The following is a 21,225-nucleotide window of genomic DNA, read 5'->3' on the forward strand; positions in this document are numbered from 1 at the left end:
AGGTATCAGCTGCTTCAGCCATTTTGTTGATTTTCTTGATTTTTTGGAAAAAATGAGTACATTAATTCAATTTTTTTCCAATTATTCAAGTGCATTTGGAAAACACTTATTTTTTATTTTACTGAAGAGAAGATGAGAACATTTTAGTGTTTACACACACACTGGAGCTATATAATGGTTCAAGGAGTCACTGTACTTCTTTAGACAATTTTTTGTTGCTGCTGTTAAACAATAAACTCAAACATAAAATCTGAAATAATTGCAAGGAAAGTGTGCATGCCTCAGATTCCTGTATTTTCATCCCTTCATATTTACAAAGAATGTTTTAAGAGGTTCTGATGCAATCCCTAGAATAATTTCAGTATTTTATTTCCATGAGCTTTCATAGATCTTCATATTCATCTTTCCTAGATCACTGGAAGGCAGTTTTAATCAGAGGAGCCAATGATTAATGCAGGGGAAGTTTATTGTGGTTAAAAAGTGTCCCATGCATCTGTTTCTCTCACGTGATGATATGACAGGGGGTCTGCCATCTGTTTACTTCAGTGTGGAATTAAGCATAAATAAATATGTAAATAGCTTTACATTTTAGGAACCCAAAATTGCTTTATTTGACTAAATATTTATTTGGTCCTTTAGAAGTTTGGCTTTTGCTCTGGATTAATTTTCATTTTCATAAATGTTGGCTAATATATAAACCACAAACCCATAAAAACGTGCCAAGTGAAGTTTGTGCTTGAGGACATGTAGCAATTTTTTCTGCACTTAGAAAAACCTAAATTGCTCATAGACATGAAAAATCTGCTTAGATTTCCCCCTATTACATCAGAGGACATGCAGTTTATATACCTTCTGAAATGCTACAGTTTCTGCAAAAAGATGTTGCAGTATGTATTTTTCAGGTACACAGAACCACAGCTTTTCAGGAATCAGAAATAACCCATAAACACAGGGAGAAAACACTACATTCTATATTTTGCATTCTGTGCTTGAAATGCAATGATATTTTAGGAACAGGTTTTATTAGGAGAATATTGCCAACTTCTTAAACTGTGCTGTTGCCATTACGACAAAGGTTTGTATCATACCTTTAAAAAGGAGTGGAAAAATATTGTAAATAGATTCTCTCTATTTACAATATTTCTCCCTCCTCAGGAGCATAGACAACATTATAATATAACATATGTATAAAGTGTAAAAAGAACTCAGCACATGCATGGATATGGAGCAGAAGAAATACAGAATTAGGAGGCAGATTCTGACTACACAGGCAAGAATATGTGCAGTGTGTACTCACACATCCACAATCATGCACAGACATTCAGTACAGCCATAACTGTCTGTCCCAGTGTGTCCTTTGTTTCCATGTAATCTGCTTCCCTGTTTTGCTCACATACAAACAGATGGTATAAGGTGAAAACCTCTTGAAAGGCACTGGATGAATCAGGGATCTTGTAAAGAAGCCCATCACCCTCTCTATGGGAAAATAGATTTTCCCAGAGTTTTTCTGCTGACAGCTGAGAACTGCAGAGTATGTGTCTCCTGTGCAGGAGGAAAAAATGTTTGGGTTTTTTTTGCTTCTTCATAGCTCTGTTTCTGAACAATGGTTTATACAAAATGCTGTTGTACATCTGACATTAAATAATTGATAAATGTAAAGTATCTCTGTAGAGAAGCACAAGTAGAGATTGATTATTTGGCCAAGTTCACCCAACAGTTTAGCTGTATAACTGAGTTGCTTTCAGAGGATTAACCCTTGCCTGTGTTAAAGCAGAGTTGGGTTCTTTTAGCCATATATCAGGTGAATTTGCCCATGACACTATGTGGGGTAGGAGTGTTGGTCTGCTGGAGGGTAGGAAGGATTTACAGAGGGACCTGGGCAGGCTCATTAATGGGCTGGGGACAGTTGCAGGAGCTCAGCAAGGGGAAGTGCCCTGTCCTGCACGTGGGTCACAACAACCCCCTGCAGCATTACAGGCTTGGGAGCTGCCCAGCGGAAAGGCTCCTGGGCTTGCTGGTCGCCAGCCAGCTGACAGTGAGCCAGCCCTGCCCAGTGGCACCTGGCCTGTGTCAGCAAGGGTGTGGCCAGCAGGACCAGGGCAGGGATTGTCACCTTTACTCAACAATGGTGAGGCCACACCTCGAGTACTGAGTCCAGTTCTTGGCGCCTCACTCCAGAAAAGATACTGAGGTGCTGGAGGGTGTCCAGAGAAGGGCAGCGAGGGTTGTGAAGGGTCTGGGACGTGTCCTGTGAGGAATGGCTGAGGGAGCTGGGTTTGTGCACTCCTGAGGAGGCTCAGGGGAAGCTCATTGCTCTCTGAAGGAGGCTGTGGTGAGCTGGGAGCTGGTCCCTTCTGCTGTGCCTACAGTGAGTGCACCAGGGGAAATGGCCTTAAGCTGAGACAGAGGAGATTCAGATTAGATATTAGAAAATTTTTTTCAGTGTTAGAGTGGTCAGACATTGGAATAGGTTGCCCAGGGATGTGCGGTCACCATCCCTGGAGGTGCTCATGAGGCATCTGCATCTGGCACTGGGTGATGTGTTTTGGTGTCTTAGGGGTTACAATGGTAGTGCTGGGTTGGAGTGGATGATCCTAAAGCTCTTTTCCAACCTTCATGATTCTGTAATTCTATACACAGAATGTACAAGTAAAAAGAAATGTATAATAGACATTCAAAACACAGGAGCTGATGTTATCTGCCCTGGATTGCTCAGTAAAACACAGAGTGGCATTAGTTTTGGTCTATTGACCATGGCCAACCTTCAGCGTTACTCCTGGGCCAGCAGGCAGCTGCCACTGGGCTGACTTGCAAATGCTCCACAGCCAATTTGGTTCTTGCCAATGGTGTCTGCAGACTGATGATTGGCAACCGGTGCTCCTTTGAAGGAGCCAAAAGCTTCTTTAGCCTGGAATGCTGTGTATCCCTCCTTGGTGCTGGGATGTCTGACAGCTTTCTTGTCTGTAGCCATCACAACAGGAGAACATCCAGGCTCAGGGGCTGCACAGTGCCCTTGCTGCAGTTTGCTTTTCAGTGAGTCCTGCCTGGATCACTGGCATGCAGAGCTCCTCCCAGCTCCTTCGGGCTGTGCCAGGGGAGCAGGCTCAGGTGGACGAGTTCCCAAGAGTCACATTTCACTTCTAGCTGGTGTTCATGGAGGCTGAGGGGCTTCATTGGCAACTCTTTCACTTGAACTCTGCTTAACTTGGGGCCCATCCCACCTCTAGGGATGATTTTGTTTTCTAAATAATGTGTTCCAGTTCAGTCAGAAGTCATGGCTGTCATGCAGGAATCTTGTCACAAAATTCTTTGGCCTTTTGCAAATATTACACTAGATTACATAATAGTCGTTCTAGTTTCATAATCTATGAATCTCTACATATATACACCATTATGCTTCTTGAAAAGGCAGTGGAAGTTTCTTTTCTTCTGCAGTATCTTCAATTTGTAATTACATCTTGCACTTAATAATTACTTAATACAAATGATGAGTGAAGTATATTTGATTGACGATTAAGCCCAGAAAGAGCAACAAAGTTAATTTGAAATGCTTGCCAACAGAACGCTGAAGTTACTGTTCTTATGAGGTTAGTTTGCCATATTTTAGTTTGCATCCACCTTCCTGAGTCAGCAGAACTCTGAGAGAAGAGGATAGACTTTTTTCTATACTGGCATTTGGAGTAGAACAGTTTGTAAAAAGTTTTCCAGGAGACAACCACCAGTAACATTCAATTACAACTTAAATGCTCATAAATTTAGGTTACTGACCCAAACAGGTAGGAGACAACATGGTTTTCCTTTTTGACAATGTTTGCTCCCTGAACCTCTAAGAGAAGACCTTGGTAGTCCTTAACGTGGCCTTTCCACTTACGAAAAGTGTTCATACCTCAGAAACTTGGCACATACTTATTTTTCAATAGTTTTGATAGAGCTTTTTTTTAAATATTCCTTGAACTGATGTCATTGTTTCCTGCTCTGTAATTATTGTTTCCCAACATCAGGAGCAGGTTCCCAAAATAATTGTTCCTCATATGAGCAGACCTTACCCACATGATTTGTTCCAGTGAAATCACTTACGTGTTTTAAATACTGCCTCTGAGACAAAAGGTGGTTACAGCATCAGACCTCCCACAGAATTTCCCTGCCAGTTTCATTTGTTCATAAGCACAGCCCCAGCCTGCTTTATCAAGTGTTGTCTCTGTAGCTGTACTGGTTCATGATCTGAAATTTCATTGATCTTTGTTGATGGCAAAATCTTAGATGACAATACAGCTTCACCAAGAGGAAGAGAGAATGTATTGTAGTTGCATGAATTAAAAAAAAAAGCAGTAGCTCCTTCCATTAGATGTATTTCCTGCAGTCACCCTGCAGGCAAAGGTATAAAGGCAGGTGCATTATGGCTTGGATGGGTCTGCATTTACCTACTTAAAAGAATGTTTCTGTCTTTCTTGCTTCTGTGTAAAAAACCCAGCCCAGCTACCAAACACAGAGAAGCAAGCAAGCAATAACACAAAGGGCTGCAATCAAAAGAGAGGGTGTGGAGGTGCTTGTGTCCTTGACCTGTTATTTCAGGGCTCCTCTTCCTCTACAAATCACCATCAACTTTCCTTTTAATTGTTAGAGACACAAGTATAAGTGTTTACCTTATTCCTAGGAGCTAAGCTAAATGGCTCCAGTAGCCTAAGAGACTGTAAAGAGAGATAATAAAAAGGCAGCTTCAAGATACACCTAAAAATAAGGTGCTTCTAGTTGTCATGTAGGGTTCCTTCAGGGAAGTGTCCTGGCCCCAGAGCCAGCTCAGGGATGCCAAGCACACCGTGCTCCTCTCTGGGCTGCTGTCTCACCAAGTAGAGCTGTGGGTTACAGAGACATTGCTGCTGCATGTGGAGCTGTTGAGGTGCTTGCTGGGAAAGCCCCCATTATCCACCTTCCATCTTTTAATGGCCTGAAGTTTATTGAGCATCATTCAGTTCTTCTGCAAATTTCCTAGAAAGCAAGTAAGACACTTTTAAACTTCTCATAGAATGAACAGCTTCTAATATGCAAGGGTTACTAAATATGATGATTTCCTGTACCCTCATTTTACTGAATGCTGTGTCTTAATTTCCAGGAAACAAGACTATTATTGCAAGAGCTTTTTATCATCTTCTGAAGTGAATATCATTAATAAGTCCTAGTATTACAATGAATTCTCCATTTGTGACATGTGATAAGCTTTCTCTCACATATTACTGCAGGATGGTGCAGGTCTCAGGAGCTTACCTTGGTCCAAAACACAAGGCAAATTTCACTTGCTTGAGTAATTGCAAACTGTAAATGCCTAGAATATAAGGAAGGCAGAGATGAAGGGAAAAATCTATCAGAGAAAGACAGAAGTACAAAGTCTTTGTCTAACCATATGATTATTGGCAAAACTATAGCAAGCTTCCAAAAGAACTTTAATGGATTAACCAAAATGAAAATCTGCTATATACATTACTTGCTGTTTTCTCACAATTCTAATTATTACCATCAAGAAACTGGAAAGAATGCTAGTAATTATATATACAAACTGGAAAGGTTTGACAAATTATTTCTGGGTTTTAATAATTTCTTGAAATATTTTCTCTTATGGGCTTTAATACAAACCAAATGGTCTCATTTTACTCATAAGATGTTTTTGTTAAGCTTAGCAATAATTTTTCTAGGATAGATAAAATAAAATAGTAGTGAGTAGTCATTTGGAAGCTATTGCTATAGCTTTCATCTGTCAGCACATGGTGTTTATGCTTTCCTCTGTTTGTTTTTGACAGAATATGGCTGATTTTAATGTATTGCATTTGATGTATTTTCATATCTAGTAACTGTGAGATCAGAGAGTAGAGGGAATATTGACAGGTCTGGTTCTAAGCCCTGATCTGTAAAGTGAGCTTTAATGACAAACATTTATAAAAACTGGACCAATGGGAAGCTGATAGAGGTCGTTCTCCATTAAGCAGAGACTGAAAGAAAAATCTCAGTGCTGCAAAGGTGGTTACATGGATGAAAAGCACCACTGTGTTTGCCTGGGGGGAAAAAGAGATATCTTCCTGCAAACCAGGTCTATTTTCTTCAAATAACCTTCAAGGAAACAACCTCTGCCAAGCTAGGAGCTGATTACCAGTTGCAGGGCTCAGACCATAGCCATTATTGTTTTAACATTTCTGCCTTCCTCTTTATCTCAGCAGGAACCAGGCTGTATGGGCTGCCATGTAACTTGACCTTCCTTGGAGATAAAAAGACAGATTAGCACCCAGCAATAGCAAAGCCAGAAGCAAAAAGACAGTATTTAGAAAATAAAGGAAAGAGCTGGCACTGTATGATTATGTGTAATGTTCTGCACTGTGCAGCGTGGGTGGCCTGATGAACAGTTCCCCTCCATGAAACCCAGACAGAAACTTGGGCTTGGTAATAGTTTCTCCATTTTTAACCTTGTCTGTGCAGAGGTGCTGTGATTTTCATCATGAAGATGCTAATGATGATGATTTCCTTTAACATTTGAGAGTATGGGAAAAAATAAGGAAAGAGAAATGGAAAGGAAAAAAAGGAAACCTACATAAAATTGCCTTAGTTGTAGTAAACAAAATGAATAGCAAATCAACAGAAAGACCTGGATCTGAATCTTTAAGTCTTTGTTGTTGTTTTACTACTGTGCTCTGAGCTTTCCATGCAACAAACCAGTGAGCCCAGAAATCAGCCAGCAATTAGGCATGACATGCTCTGAGGTGTCTCAGGGATGCTAAAGAATGCTAAATGCTCAGTGATAAATCGTTCAGCATCAAAAATCTGAAAAACTGTGTAAAGGCAGAAATGGATGCTGTCATGATCATCCATGGGTACTCAAGCTGGTGTGACAACTGTACATTGGGTGGTCGCTGTCAAAACCCAGCCAAGCCACAGCTGCACAGCCATGACCCCCCAGTTAAATCATGAGGGAGGCACAGTGACAGATTTCCTTCAGTTTTTCTCAACCACTACTTCATCTCAAAAACAAAGCAAACCAAAACTAAGTTATGTCTTTGTAAAGATTTCAAGCCAGAAGCTGTAGAAGCTGTTTTTCCTATCAGACTATATGGAAGATAATAAATACCTGAGGGTCTGATGGCTGATAACTTCCTACATAGACATGGGCAGAAAACACAAATTCAGTAATCAAGTTTCCTGATAGATAATGCCACGTCAGTCTTCACACATCCTCACACTGTCTCATGTATCTTTAGGTTCTAAGCTCCTCAGAGCAAGTACCCTTGTGGTGCTCTGATCACAGTTAGAGTGTTTTTGTGCTATTACAGAATGTGTCAGACCAGAAAGGAGTTGCAGCTCAGTCAGCTCTTGTTAAATGGGACTTAAGGTTGCATCCTTGCCTTTATTTTGAATGGCTCCTCAAAATTATAGGAGATTCTGACTAAAGCCACAGCAAAATAACCTCCACTCCCAATTATTTGTACTGCTGCCAGTGGCAGGAAAGGCTGCTTGTTAAGAGGTGGCTCATTTGCAGCTTTCTAAGTCCCAAGTATTTTTTCCAGCTGTTACTTACAGGTAACAGAATACATTTTTCCTTGGGCCTTCAGAGTCACTGAGAAGTGTTAAGCTGCTCACACCATCCAACCTGACTTTGTTCTGCAAACAAAAAAATTGTGTGCCTTCACCCACCTCAAAGATGACCAAGCTTCTCTAACAAGAGACAAAGAATTCAGTCACATGACGTGTTTAGAAAGCTTTATTTTCCTCACCATCCTACCTTGTGTGACTTGTGTGTGCTTGGGGGTGACCAGAAGGCAAAAATCCCCAGAGGACAAACTGGCATGAAGTCTGGTTACAGCATTCTGCCACAATTAAATGGTTCTTTTATAACTACTTGGTGGTGAAATTAAATTGACTTTCTTTGTGCTTTTTCCTCCTTCCAGACTCTGACGGCACCTGCTCCATTCGCTGATGAAACCAGCTGTCAGTGCCAAGCACCCCATGAGAAGCTGACCATTGCACAAGCGCGCCGGGGAACACCAGGTATGTGGAGAGAGCTGCACCCACAGGATCATGGGCACTCCCAGAGCTCTGCATCTTCCATACAAACATCTATTTATACTTATTTGTGCCTTCTACTCAAAAGCAAAAGCCTAATGTCCAGTGCTATCAGGTAATGAGAAGAAACCAGCAACTTCAGAGCCATTATGTTCTCTAGAAAAATAACAAGAGAAAACATTTCAAGTTAGAGTTTGATGTATTTGTGGATGTTGGTTGGAAGGAAGGCATGCCAGCCCACTCCAGCCAGCCTGAAAATTGTGTTATGTAGTAGCTACCTTCTGGATTCTCATCTCTGGAAAACTCTTCTTTCACTGATGTTCCTGATGATCGCATCAGACCTTCAGTGGCCTTAAAGATTACTTGCCAATTTCTTTATCTGGGCATCTGTGATTGGACTGGGGAAGCAGGATGATTTCATATGAAGTCCCAAATGTTGAAGAGATTATTTTTTAGAAGGCTCTGTTGACTTACTTTACTTATTTAAAATAAGCTTTTAAAGTATGTCCACATTATAGGAGCAAGCTGCAGCTTTCCAGTCAGCTGTGCAAGGAACAGTGCTCTCTCTCCCACAGACCCTTGGATGTCCTGACTGCAGAGACCTCTCTCTGCTGTCACTGAAGCACAGTCCATGGAGGTTTGAGCTCTGTTGATTTCATCTCCACTGTGCTTTTGCTTGGAGGTGGCAAAGCATGCCATTTGAGAAAGCAAGTCCTTTTTCAGTCTGGAGGCTGCTGCTGAGGGTGCTGTACAGAAAGAGTTATAAGGGTGGTAGCATGAGAAAGAAAAGTTACAGGCTCATTAGAGAGAAGAACTTGGGGAAAGTCTGGAAAAAGTGAAGTAAGAGGTTTGCATAGAGGAGGTAAGCAATTGATTTTTACAGCAGTAAGCTGTGGAAAAAGTCAAGGCAAGAAGGAAGGAAAGGGAAATGATGGGAAAAAAATCCATAAGGCATATCTGATTAGAAAGGCAGAGAGAAAAGAACAAGACATATGGTGGAACTCTGAATGAGGCAGAAAGATGACATTTTTGCTAAATTAGAATATGGGGATGATGGATGGTAATAAATAGGGTAAGTCTGAGAGAAAACAGCAGAGAGTACAAAGAACAAGTAGTGTGCAGTATCAAAAACTGCAGGTTTACCTGTGGGGCTTTTGAATATCAGAACTGGGGTAAATCTGTGCAATCATCTGATCTGGGAACAAAATGCCATCCAGCAGAATTAAGTGCAACTTGTTTGGGATCTGAAAAATCACTGTTCTGTTTCTTTTCCCGCAGTTGACAGACCCGTTAGAGTGTATGCAGATGGAATATTTGACCTCTTCCACGCTGGCCATGCTAGAGCTCTTATGCAAGCCAAAACTCTATTCCCAAATAGCTACTTATTAGTAGGAGGTAAGATCAGAGTTATTTATTGCACTGAATTTTTGCTTCTGTGCTTCACTATCAGAAAGTTATTGCTGTGCTCCCACCCCCAGCTGTTTATACACTATGACTTGAATGCTGCTTTCACTCAGGGGCTTTCTATAGGTGATTTGCCTTGAATTACATCTTACAATTGCATCAATTAAAGTAAAAGTCAAATTCTGCCCTCAGCAGCACAGGCACAATTCCCATTCTAGTTAAAGCAGGTGCCTGCATGGCTCTGAGCTTAAAATAGCTCCATATGAATAATTTACCTTTTTCAGTTATTTGCTCAAAATTGTTCAAAGATGGAGATGAGTGAATGAGAGCAACCATTATTTATTTCTGGCTCATTGGTCCCCTTGCCAGCCAGGCACAGACCATGACCTCTGCCTGCCAGGTCCTGACCCAGCCTTCAGCATCATCACAGAAGCTAAGTCTGGCCCATTGTCATTGAAGACCCAAATGTAGGTCATGAGTGGAATGTCATTTCAGTTCACAGGTGTCCCCAGGCAGGTTACTTTCTTAATCCTTTTTTTTTTTTTTTTTGGCTAAGAAAATCTTTTCTTGGTGTGTGCCTGGCTACCAGCTGTTCAGCAGTTGGCCTGTGCCAGAGGAGTCACTGGAGGGTGGCTCTTTCCTACCTAGCTGGCTGTGCAAGCCCTGCTCTCATGAAACCTCAGAAATTTGCAGTTTGGTTCCATTTTCCTTGCCCCTCCAGGGTTGAGATATTCCTCGCAGAAACATTTCACAGCAACCTTCATTCAGCTGCTCAAATGCTTTACAGTGAACATGAGTGCAACCTTCAGGTACTATAAGGTGCATTATTTTGCATATTTGTCCCAAACAATTGCGGAGGTGGGGGGCAGAGGGGGAAGACTCAACACGGAGGAAAACCAAAATCTCTTTACAAACACATATTTTAGTTTTACTCAAGTTTATGAAATGTGGCAATTCCCATGGAGCTTCCTGTGAGGTAAAAGACAAGTCCCTTTGTTAGGAAGGAAACATTAAGGAGTCTCTGGTTTCCTGCTGAGCCAGACAACTTGCAGAAGCAGCAAGTGGAAGTGCAAGACTATGAGGTTTAAAAAAAATGCATGTACATTTTGTTGTTGTTTTCAAAGGATATGGGGTTGCCCCAGATAAGGGAAGGAGCTTTGGGGTAAATGCCTGACTCCTTTGAAATTCATGGCATAGCTTCACTTTGCCCCTATTTTTGGTGTGAAGGACAAAGCAGCCAGCACTCATCAGCACCTTCTCCAAGCAAGGCACTGTGTGTTAGCATGCTTAAAAAATGGACACCTTCCCACACCCACATACAATTTGTGCTGCAAAAGCACCGGTGTCATATGTCTTTGTGGGCATCACAACAAACCCCTTCTATTTTTCTTGTGAAGACAATTATTTGGACCTAAGATCACTTTTCTTTTTAAAATGGACATTTATACCTTCCCAAATCAGTTATTAGAGCAGGATGACAGATTCAAAAGAAGTACAAAGAAAGATACTGTGTCTGCATTGTACATGAACAAATAGTAATCAGTAAATAAAATCAAACCTTTCTTCAGAATTCGAGCAAAAATTACGATTTCCCAATAATTTTGGTAGACTTTTCCTTCCAGGAGAGGGTAGCGTAAAGGTGTCATAAAGGCTGTAAATAAATACAACTACAGTCTCTGAAGGGATCTTTCTTCTGAAAATGCTTTGATCACCATTAAATTTCTTGTCAGCAGGCATCAAAACTGACATAATGGGACAGAATAGCATTTTGCTTGCTGAAATTCATACATATGTTATTATGTGGCTTTGAATTTTGCACAAGCTTGAGGGCTATCTAAGCCTTTCTACATTTTTCCTACTTTGAAAGTCCTTAATGACCATCACAGCAAGAACATCCATTTCAGATCTCAGAAAACACTGCATCTTTGCCAGCACCTTGCCTGATAGGTTGATGTTTTCAAATTAGAAAGAAACAGCAAAGTAAGGCTGCTCTCACACTTCACTGCAGCACTGGTAATGTTACATTTATCATTTGTCAAGTACATTTACAGACAAAGATCCAAAGGCACAGGTTTGACCTGTGGTGAAGGACAACCACTGGCAACCCAGCTATAAATGGGTATCACATTATTCCATGTGGGGTGTCAAATGACTGTTGTAGCTGTAATGTTGGAAAGAGGTGGTTGTGGAGAAGGTCACTGGTTTTTACACAATGTTATGTGGGTAGAAAGATAATACCTAACTTTTACAGTCCTCTGGTAATGTGGGTCTTGCTGCCCCTCATTTTAAAAGCAGTGACAAAGTATTGGTGCATCCAGAGTTAAAGATGCAGGATTTCTGGACCTTTAACTCTGCTCATTTCACTACAGCATATGGCTTCTCCCAGTCTTTTCCTTGGGGCTTCCTTCAGCAGTTTCCATTTGAACATGGCACAAGCTTCAGTTTTCTTCTGTGAAGCCTGCTGAACTCAAAGCTAAGCTCAGAGACAGATTCCTACAAAGTTTTCTATTACTTGTTTTCCATCAGGATTTATTTAATGAGAAATGGTCCCACTGTGATTTTGAACTTTGTTGGCAAATTTACCTTTTAGAGTGTTGTTTACATAAAAATAAAAAGCAGGAAGTGGAGGCCCAGAGAGGCTGAGGGGTCTCTATCTTTGGAAATCCAACTGGACATGGCCCTGAGCAACCTGCAGTTGACTGTGCTGGGAGGAGAGGGTTTGGATTAGGTGATATCAAGTGGTTTTCCTGCCTCGACCATTTTGTGATACCTGAAGTTAGTGAGCACTCTGGGATTGTGCTCACAAAGCACACTGTGCTGTTTGATTGGTTTCAAAGCATTGGCCATCACCCCTGTAATATCACAGCCCATGAAATCTCCACTTAACAGTGGGATTGGTTTACCTTAGCATGTAAAGGATCCCACCTGAAGTGTCTTAAAATGCCATACTTGGCCTCTGGCTGCAGCTCAAGAAAGAGAAGGTTGTCTCATTGTTACACAGTTGTATCTGCCAGCTCCAAGCAGAACTTTTAGATGCACTAGAACACCCCAAAAATTGCTAAGCTAATAAGTAAGTGCTTAATGGATTTACCTAGTGTAATCAACTCCTTGTCATGCTAATTTTACTGAATGTGGAGCCATTTTGCTCATACTTCTATATTTTAGTTTGCAGTGATGATTTAACTCATAAATTCAAAGGCTTCACTGTGATGAATGAAACGGAGCGATACGAAGCCCTCAGACACTGTCGTTACGTGGATGAGGTCATCAGAGATGCACCCTGGACACTGACACCTGAGTTCCTTGAAAAACATAAGGTACATTTGTTCCCTTATCTCTCCCTTCCCCTTTGGAGACTGACAGTTGAGAATGAGCAAGTCTGAAATCCTACTAGGGGGAGCAAGTTATTTTATTCAGTTAATTCCAGTCACTGAAATTAGGTACCTAGCGTTCCTTGCCTCCATCTCTGTCAGAAAACATTATGTTTATTTTGCCTTTTTTTCTCAATATGCTGAGATGATTTCTCTACTGGGATTTTTGAAAGGTAAAATAACACTGAAAAAATTACTGATAAATTGACTTTCAGAAAAGGAGAGGGTACACCAGGAAAGTTGTTACTTAGTGACTGAAGTCCTAAATTAAAGGCATGTTTCTTATTAATGGCAACAGGTGCAATATGTAAAAATACCATGGGCCCTCTAAAAGGCAGGATAGATTGCTTTACATGCTATTGATTGCCTTGCAACACATATGAATCTTAACAAAAGCATAATTAAGTAGGATGTATTTTAGTGTCTACATCACTGGGTGACAGAAGGACAGCATGACAGTACTAGGTGTACATGTATATATGCACAGCTCTAAGGACCCAGAATCAATTATCCTGCCTCCATGGTTTTGAAAGCCAAGGCCTCACCACTTGCTTTTGCAGTAGGAGTAAAAGCAGGAGCCTGTTTTGCGTTTTGTACTGCACATCACACTGAGCCAGTCAGAGTGATGTGGTAGTGGCAGTGCTTTTGGAGAGAAGATTTCTGGTTTTTTATAATTGATCATACAACACAGCAGTTGCTGGCCCAAATCTAGTACAATACACTAGGTGATGGCTTTAGGATGAGAATGTCAAAAACAAGTTAGCTGAAGTCAAGAAAAAGATAACAATCCCCCAGTGAACCAAAATTTGGTGATGGTGATGTAATTCTTCTGTTCCCTGGCAGATTGACTTTGTAGCACACGATGACATCCCCTACTCTTCCGCTGGATCGGATGACGTATACAAACACATCAAGGAGGCAGGTAAGGGCAACTTCACAGTTTTAACACCTTCCTTTTCAGCCTCACCTGAAATTCTTATACTGCCTTTTAACCAGAACTTCTGGGAGAGAAGCAGTAGAGGTAATATCACATTGTCTTACACCCTCACCCTGATGGTAGGTACTGCTGAGTTGAGCAGAAAGAAAACCTCAGAGGACATCCTTGGCTGAATTCCTGCCATAACCCCAAGGAAACCATTCAGATCTAGCACAAAACAGACCCATCTGCATTTTTAAAACAGTTTTATAGTGCTTCACTAAGAATTTTGAATGGATGAAAATGAGTTCAGTTCCCACAGCAGCCCAGCCAACTTTAGTCAGTTCTTGATAACCACAAACTGACACCTCCTTGATATATCCCAGTCCTGAATATGGGCAAGCACAGGCAACCTTCAGGAGCCATTAGGATCCACTTGCACTGAGGGTTCTTTTCATTACACTGGCAGAGGGTTTAAATCAGTATCAGAGTAATTAATTTCCATTACCATTTAGCAGTTTGGTTGACTGCCATATTATACTGAAAATGAAGATGCTGAACTCATTAGGAATTTGTGTCTTTTCAGTTCAAGGAAGATGAATTAAATTTGAGGAGATAACATTAAGCCACTGCTTGCCAGTAGTACCTATCCTAACAGTGGAAGGAGGAGGAACAAACCACATCCTTCTTCTGCTGCTCCCTGGAGATGCTGCTTTGAGCCCTGGCAAATCCAGCCTCTCTGTTCTGCATAGACATGTATATTGGAGGCTTGAAAAAATTCCAGAGCAATCTGCCTGATGGTATTATGCCATGCAAAGTGACCTCAAACTATACTATGACAGCTACAGACCAGCTATTGAGCTGAGCTGAAGGAATAAGCTTTTTATAGCAGCACTTCTTGATCTTTTTCCACTTGTGAACCTCCCTGTGGTATCAGACTCACAGCCCTCCTTTGGGAATGGCTGTTCTATAGTTTCAGAGCCAACACCAGCTTCCTTCAGTAGGCAGTGAAAAAAGGCCCCTCTGGTAAGAATGGGTCACCAAGAGACATACTGCACACATGCTGGACAGGCAGCTATTTTACTTTTCTTCTGTAAGGTGCTGAGTGCACAGGACAGCACAACAGGAACTCTTGGTGTCACTGGATCATTACCAGACTTGGTGTGAGAGTGCCCAAACCTGGCACTCCCTTCTCTGCTGTCACTGAGCACAGGCACAGTGCACACACAACCCCATGAGAAACTCAAAGTTGGCAGAAGAGGGCACAGGCTTGCAGCTTCAGGGAGCTGTGGTCCAATGTGTCTGTCACCACAAGATACCGGAGAAGCATCTTGGGAATAATGTTAACTTATTTGTGATGAGTTTTGAGACCTAGTGCTGTAATAGTCCCTAATGCTCCAGAGCAGCATTATTACAATAATTAATTTCCCCTTTCTCCCAGAGGTTTTGTTTGAAATAGACCAGGGCTTTTGATGCATTTGCACGTTTTCCATAGTTCCAGTACTCCCATTTTGCCACATAAGGTTGTTGGAGAGCATAGAAGTGCATGGTAACCAGGGAGCTCCTTGGGTAGATTCTCATGGGCTCCCAATTCCTCACTATCTTCAGAGGATGGGAGGGCATATGGGCAGTGGTGAGCTGACTGAAACTGTGCACATCTGTGAGCAATTAGTTTGGAAAACATGGATCAGTCCAACACGTGAAGCAGATGAAAGCAAAGTCAGTGACTAGGGGTAATGTCCATCTACAGTTCCAGCTTAACAAAGGTGGAGTTTGGATTTTGTCCATGTATTCGTGTAACTCTTATCTATAAAGGTTTCTGGCTCAAAGTGGGTTTCATTGCTTCCAAAAATAGTTTCCTGAGTGACTGGTGGAAGCCTGAAAAGCAACAGTCAGGGAAACATGTCTGCTCATGATTAAAGTAATCTATTTTTTTAGCAGAGTATTAATTAGAGATCAGAAAGAAAAAATATGACATAGCATTTAGTCACAAGAGGCTGCTAAGCTTCTTGATTCTTTCTCTGAGTCTTTTTCCAGCCCTGTAAAATTAAGTACCAATGCCTGCTTACTTTAAGTGAACATGTGAGGGTTAATTTGCCAGGAGCTATAACACCATTTTAAGACAAAGCACTGCTTTCTTTTCCCAAACCATCGCCAGTCTTCTCCCTCTCTTTCATCAGCAGCTTCACGTTGCAATTACATATAAGTGAGAGTAGTAATTTTTTTTGTAGCTCTAAATAACTACTAAACCAAGGTGTGCCTGAACTCTGCTACTATTGCATTTGTGAATTGCATTAACAGTTTAGGTGCACCTGCTTTGGTGGGGAGCTGTTAGAAAGCCACATATATCTCAGTTGTGTTGAGGAAAACATGAGCAGTATTGATAAATGGCCAGTTTTCTTAGGGACTGATTTGTCAGAGCAGGGAGGATGGTTATGCAGCCACTGGCATGGCTGGATGGGCCTGGAACACTGCACTTCACATACATGACACTTCATCTTTCTGATGCAAACCACTGGCACCTCCAGGGTGTTTTCCAGTTACTGCAATACATCTTTTTCCTGGCTTTTGTCAAGGCCAGAGGCTGGTCTGTTCTACTCAGCAGAACAGAGACTGTCAGATGGTGCAGCACAGAAGTGGAAATAAAGGAAAGGAGCGAACTTCCCTGCTCCTTTATATAACATTAAATAAGGGCTGTGCTTGTGGAAAGAACTGCTCAGTGAATTGGCCACAGCTGTGAAGCTTGGCCTTCCTGGCTCAGGAGCCCCTGCCAGTCTGATAACTTCCACATCACAGCTGACACTGTACAGAGGGCAATTTTTAGTCTTTCTAAAGACTTGAGTGAAAAATGAGTAGTATAGCAACCTTGCCTTCCCCAAACTCCCACAGAAACAACAGGAGAGAACTCAGAATAAGGCAGAATTGCAAACCTCTTACCTTTGTCAGGCATTTTGATGCTCCTCCTCAGCTATCTGCCACAGTGGCTGGTCCTGCCAAGCTTTATCAGCAGGCTCTCTTTTCCCGCTTTGCTCAGGAATGTTTGTACCTACGCAGAGAACCGAAGGCATCTCCACGTCGGACATCATCACGCGCATCGTGCGCGACTACGACGTGTACGCGCGGCGCAACCTGCAGCGAGGCTACACCGCCAAGGAGCTCAACGTCAGCTTCATCAACGTGAGTGCCTCTCCGCCTCTGCTCCTCAAACACCCTCTGCTAGCACCCTCAATGCAAAGGAAAGGTTAAGAAATTATGTCTTCCTCATGCTGCTTTTAAAAGAGCTGGAAAGAATTTAAAAGACACTGGTAAGCTGAGGGTAGTTTTAATTGCTCCTATTAATTAGCAGCTTAGTTTTCATCTTACACTTTTAACAAAGCTGCTGCTCCCCTTTCTTCCTTGAGCTGTAGCTGACAATGACACACTAGGAAGGAGCCCACCCTCCCACCAGAAGCTGCTCAACCATTCACCCAAGACATGATTTCTTTCTATATTCCTATTCCAAGAAGGCAGCACAGAGAGCATGGATTTTGAGATCCAAAGTTTCTCTACAATGTGATAGGATTAAAAAAACCAACAAAACAAAAATGCCTAAATTACTAGGGAAAGCTAAAATGGTTTTCAAAAGACAAGGAAATATGCTAAGAAACTAGTACATAAATGATGCTGCTGTAGAGCTCAGAAACCACAATGGCAGGAGAGCCATGTGGTGGCTCAGATTATTCATCTTCCATATGCAGACCTGCCCCTCCAATGAGAAGTAAACACTTTATGGAAATTAGACTTTACCTTCCTTCATTTTCTGTTTCAAGTCTTGACTTTAGACCTCAAGATAACCCACATAACTGAAATCTCTGTTGTGATCTCTGAGATGGCTCACAGCAGGACTTCCCACCTCCCTCCCTGGAGCCTGGAAACCCCCTTGTGAAGGACTGAATTGTGTCATTTCATTAGTTTATCTCTTTCTTATTTTGAAGTCTGAAGATAAACCCCAGATCACAGGGCATAAATATTTATTTCACTGTGCTTTTTTTGAAAGTCTTCTACACCTTTAAAAAATCTTGCTTGTAAGTACTCCACTCAGAAAGATCACTGTTGCAAATATCCATTAAAATAAGGCATGTTGGATGCCTTGAAGATTCTCAAATTTATCCTAAATTTATCCTTGAGCAGCTGTGAGGTTAAGATACTGTTGTATAAGTTATGCTTGCCCCCATCTCAGACACTGATGTCTCCTAAACAACTTCCTAGCATGATTGTTTAGTGTGCAGTAATTTAAATGCAGAAGTACTGATTTGTACTGGAGACTGTTCATCTAAAAATGAAACCCCCAGGATTTCACAAGAGCACTGGTCTTGTTTGCAGAAGGGCCCTGGTTTCCTCATTAAAGGGCTGATCACCCTTTAGGTACAGAGGAAGTGAGGTTGCTTTGGACCTTGGGGATTTTGTTTGTGCTTGTGGTTTGCAAAGACAGTTCCTCTAGTGATTTGTGAGCTAGAATAAACCCCACTTCAGTGCTTGTTTTTTTTAAATAAATCCAAGTGGCCATTAAATGGAGTTAACAGAAAATTAAAAGCCAATAGTGATCTGTGCTTCTGCACAGACCACCACACCTTCAAGAGCACAGGCTTGCTTATTTGCTTGTACCAAAAATTTGTGGAGCACACAAGCATTTCAAGACAAAAGCTCTTTATTCCTGAAGTATTTCAGAAGCTTTTTCCAGGAGCTCCCTAATATTATCTTCTCTCTCTCTTTTTTTCTGTATGACTTAGCAATTAGGAGTTCTCTCCTTTCTGTGAAGTTTGCTGGCCACAAGCCATTGGCCTACACACATCTCTGTTGCAGCCAGAAGCTCCTGTATTAGCCAGGCTCAGAATTTATGAGAGTTTTCCTTCTGCTCTGCAGAAATCCACCCAAAGAGACATTTTAGTCCAAGTAGACATCCAGGCTGGCAAGTCAGCAGCATTTGCTAGGAAACATAGGGAGATTTACCTTTTGCCTACTCCTAAGTTTGAGCTGTTAATTTCCCACTCATATCCTTCACAAGATTCTTATCAATTTCAAAGTGCATTCAGTTTGAAAATACAGAAAGATTCATGTAGTGGATTAAACACAGTAAATCACACAAGAAACCTTTTCAGTATGTACCTTCTGCATTTCGTTCCACAAACATTAAACTTGCATTTATAAAAACAAAGTGAGAATAGCTAACCAAGGCCATATGTATTAGGATGCATTAATGGAATTTTTTTCTTCTTCTCAACTGTCTGTGGCTAATTACTTCCAAGTTTTTTATTAATCTTTGACCACATTTTTACAACAGGAGAAGAAATATCGCTTTCAAAACCAAGTGGACAAAATGAAAGAAAAAGTCAAGAATGTGGAGGAAAAGTCAAAAGAATTCGTTTACAAGGTGGAAGAGAAGAGCCATGACCTCATTCAGAAATGGGAAGAAAAGTCCAGGGAATTTATTGGCAACTTTTTAGAGCTGTTTGGACCTGATGGAGCTTGGGTAGGTATTCTGCCATCCCAGGAAGTCTGAGTGTTTTTATTTCTCCTCTCTAACACAGGTGAAGAGCAGATACTTTTGCTACAGACTTTGTCTCAAAAGGCCGCACAGCAGGGTAATGGCTGCTGAAGCCATTAATGCATACCAATATTGCAACAGCAGGATTTGCTGCTTCTGGCTGTTGCTTTTTTTGAGATTCTGTATTTTGTGACGGTGTGATGATGAATTTAATACTGCATTCAGCAGAGCTGCATCACAGCACCACACAAGCAAACAGGCCAATACAGTCTGTTGGCCCTGTTAGCAAATAAATGGAACCACTCCTGCATCAGGGATCTTCAGTGGAGGTAGTGAGGTAAAACAGGACCACTGGGAAAGTTTTCAGTAGTTCTCTTCCTGGTCTGTATGCAGCAGTAGAAGATTATAATTTTCTAACTTCAAAAACTACTGATAAAAATTCCAAGAAGTTATTTTACTTGTCGAGTTCAGGCTCATCTCACTGACAGTAGGGAAGGTTCAGGTGGGACTGCAGCGCTTCCAAAGCTCTTCTTGCTATGTTGGTATGTATTCAAATGGCTGCCTTCAGAGAGCCATTTACTAAAGCTGTAAGTGCCTTGGAAAGGCAGTTCAGAATTTGCAACAGCATCTTTCAGGAGAGAAACCTGCTCAGCCCAAACTCGTGCACTGAGTGGTGAACTGGTGACACTTTAGAGCCCCAAAAGAGTCCTGGCCCCCATCTGTCAGTTCTGATAGCTTGCCAAACCTCAGGAAGCTTTGTTTGCTTGTATGACTTTTCTTTGCTGCATTGAAAGCAGTAACAAAGCTGAAATTGAATGTAGAGTTTGTCTGTGTTGGGATGAAAGCCCAGACCCTCCAGTGCAGGCACCATCTCAGACACTGCTCTGGTTGCAAACTCTGAGTGAAAAAGGCACCTTCTGCTGGAAGGAACTCAGCAGGTATTTTGTTTGTAAACAAACACATAGAAGAGTCACAAAGCTTTTGTGAATTAAGTAGCTCCCATCAGTGCTGTGTCACCCCTCAGTGCTACCAAGTCAAGCAGTGCCTGCCTCCTCCTGGAGTTCTCATCTTTGCACTGACTTGCCATGTTGATTACCACTCAGTTGAGAAAAACCCAAAATTAGGCTGTGAAGGCTTCAGGACAGAGACTGTCATCATACAGCTACTTTTGTCACCCAAAGGCAGTGATCACTGACCAACACAGGCCCCAGCCACACAAGCAGTCATTGACACTGGCATGTTCCTGGGGGAGGGCAAGAAGGCAACTCTTCTGGTTTACCTGCATTGTCCACATCCACATGAAGCTTCCTGTGGGAGTTGTTGCCCATAGAGCTCGGTGTGGGTTCCCCAGTGAGATGGGCCTTTGGCCATATGTGCTGGATAACTAAAGCTGATGCTAACAGAGGATGTGGATTTCACAGGAGGTGAGATGAGTTTAGCTGTGCAGAGACAGGGAAGGAATTCAAAAGCATTGATCCTATTTCCTGGCTCTGCCCACTCAACAGTGCATGCTAATGGCATTTTTAAAAACCTTTGCTGATAAAACATTTTACCAAATTGAATTAAGGAAAAGGTGCTCTGCGTATGTCTTTTAAAATTAGAAACTCTTGTTTCCTGACTAAGTGTTTGACCACAGAGTAGGAAGTCTGGCACAATCACAGGGACCTTTGCTAAGAACAAGAGGAGTGAAATCTCTTCACAGTGTTGTAGGAAAAGCATCAGTGACAGCAAGCTGAGAGGTGGTGTAGCTTTTTTAAAATCAGTTTGAGCCTTGGCAACAGGAAAGACTTTAAAAAAAATGATAACTTACTATTAGTGTCAAAACTGTTATTAATGCTAATTTCCCTTATCACTGTTAGTTAGAAGTTGCTTTTAATGTTGACATTAAAAGTACAGGAATCGTTATGGGCATGCTGGATTCCTAGATCAGTAATTTGCATGCCATTAATATGCTATTATTATTTCACAAA

General features: G+C 41.6%; 1 protein-coding gene across 4 annotated transcripts in view; it reads left to right on the forward strand.

Moving 5' to 3' along the window:
• The window catches only part of PCYT1B (phosphate cytidylyltransferase 1B, choline), a 38,943-nt gene that overhangs the window by 14,276 nt on the left and 3,442 nt on the right, over positions 1–21,225 (forward strand). For all 4 annotated transcript variants that reach the window (XM_064707071.1, XM_064707058.1, XM_064707057.1 and 1 more), the window contains exons 2-7: positions 7,926–8,025; positions 9,319–9,435; positions 12,610–12,761; positions 13,659–13,737; positions 16,766–16,908; positions 19,052–19,240. In XM_064707071.1, the coding sequence (XP_064563141.1) occupies positions 7,926–8,025; positions 9,319–9,435; positions 12,610–12,761; positions 13,659–13,737; positions 16,766–16,908; positions 19,052–19,240 (780 nt within the window). The remainder of the gene's footprint in view (positions 1–7,925; positions 8,026–9,318; positions 9,436–12,609; positions 12,762–13,658; positions 13,738–16,765; positions 16,909–19,051; positions 19,241–21,225) is intronic.

Source organism: Zonotrichia leucophrys, chromosome 1 (genome assembly GCF_028769735.1).
Source record: "Zonotrichia leucophrys gambelii isolate GWCS_2022_RI chromosome 1, RI_Zleu_2.0, whole genome shotgun sequence".
Taxonomy (NCBI): Eukaryota; Metazoa; Chordata; class Aves; order Passeriformes; family Passerellidae; genus Zonotrichia; species Zonotrichia leucophrys.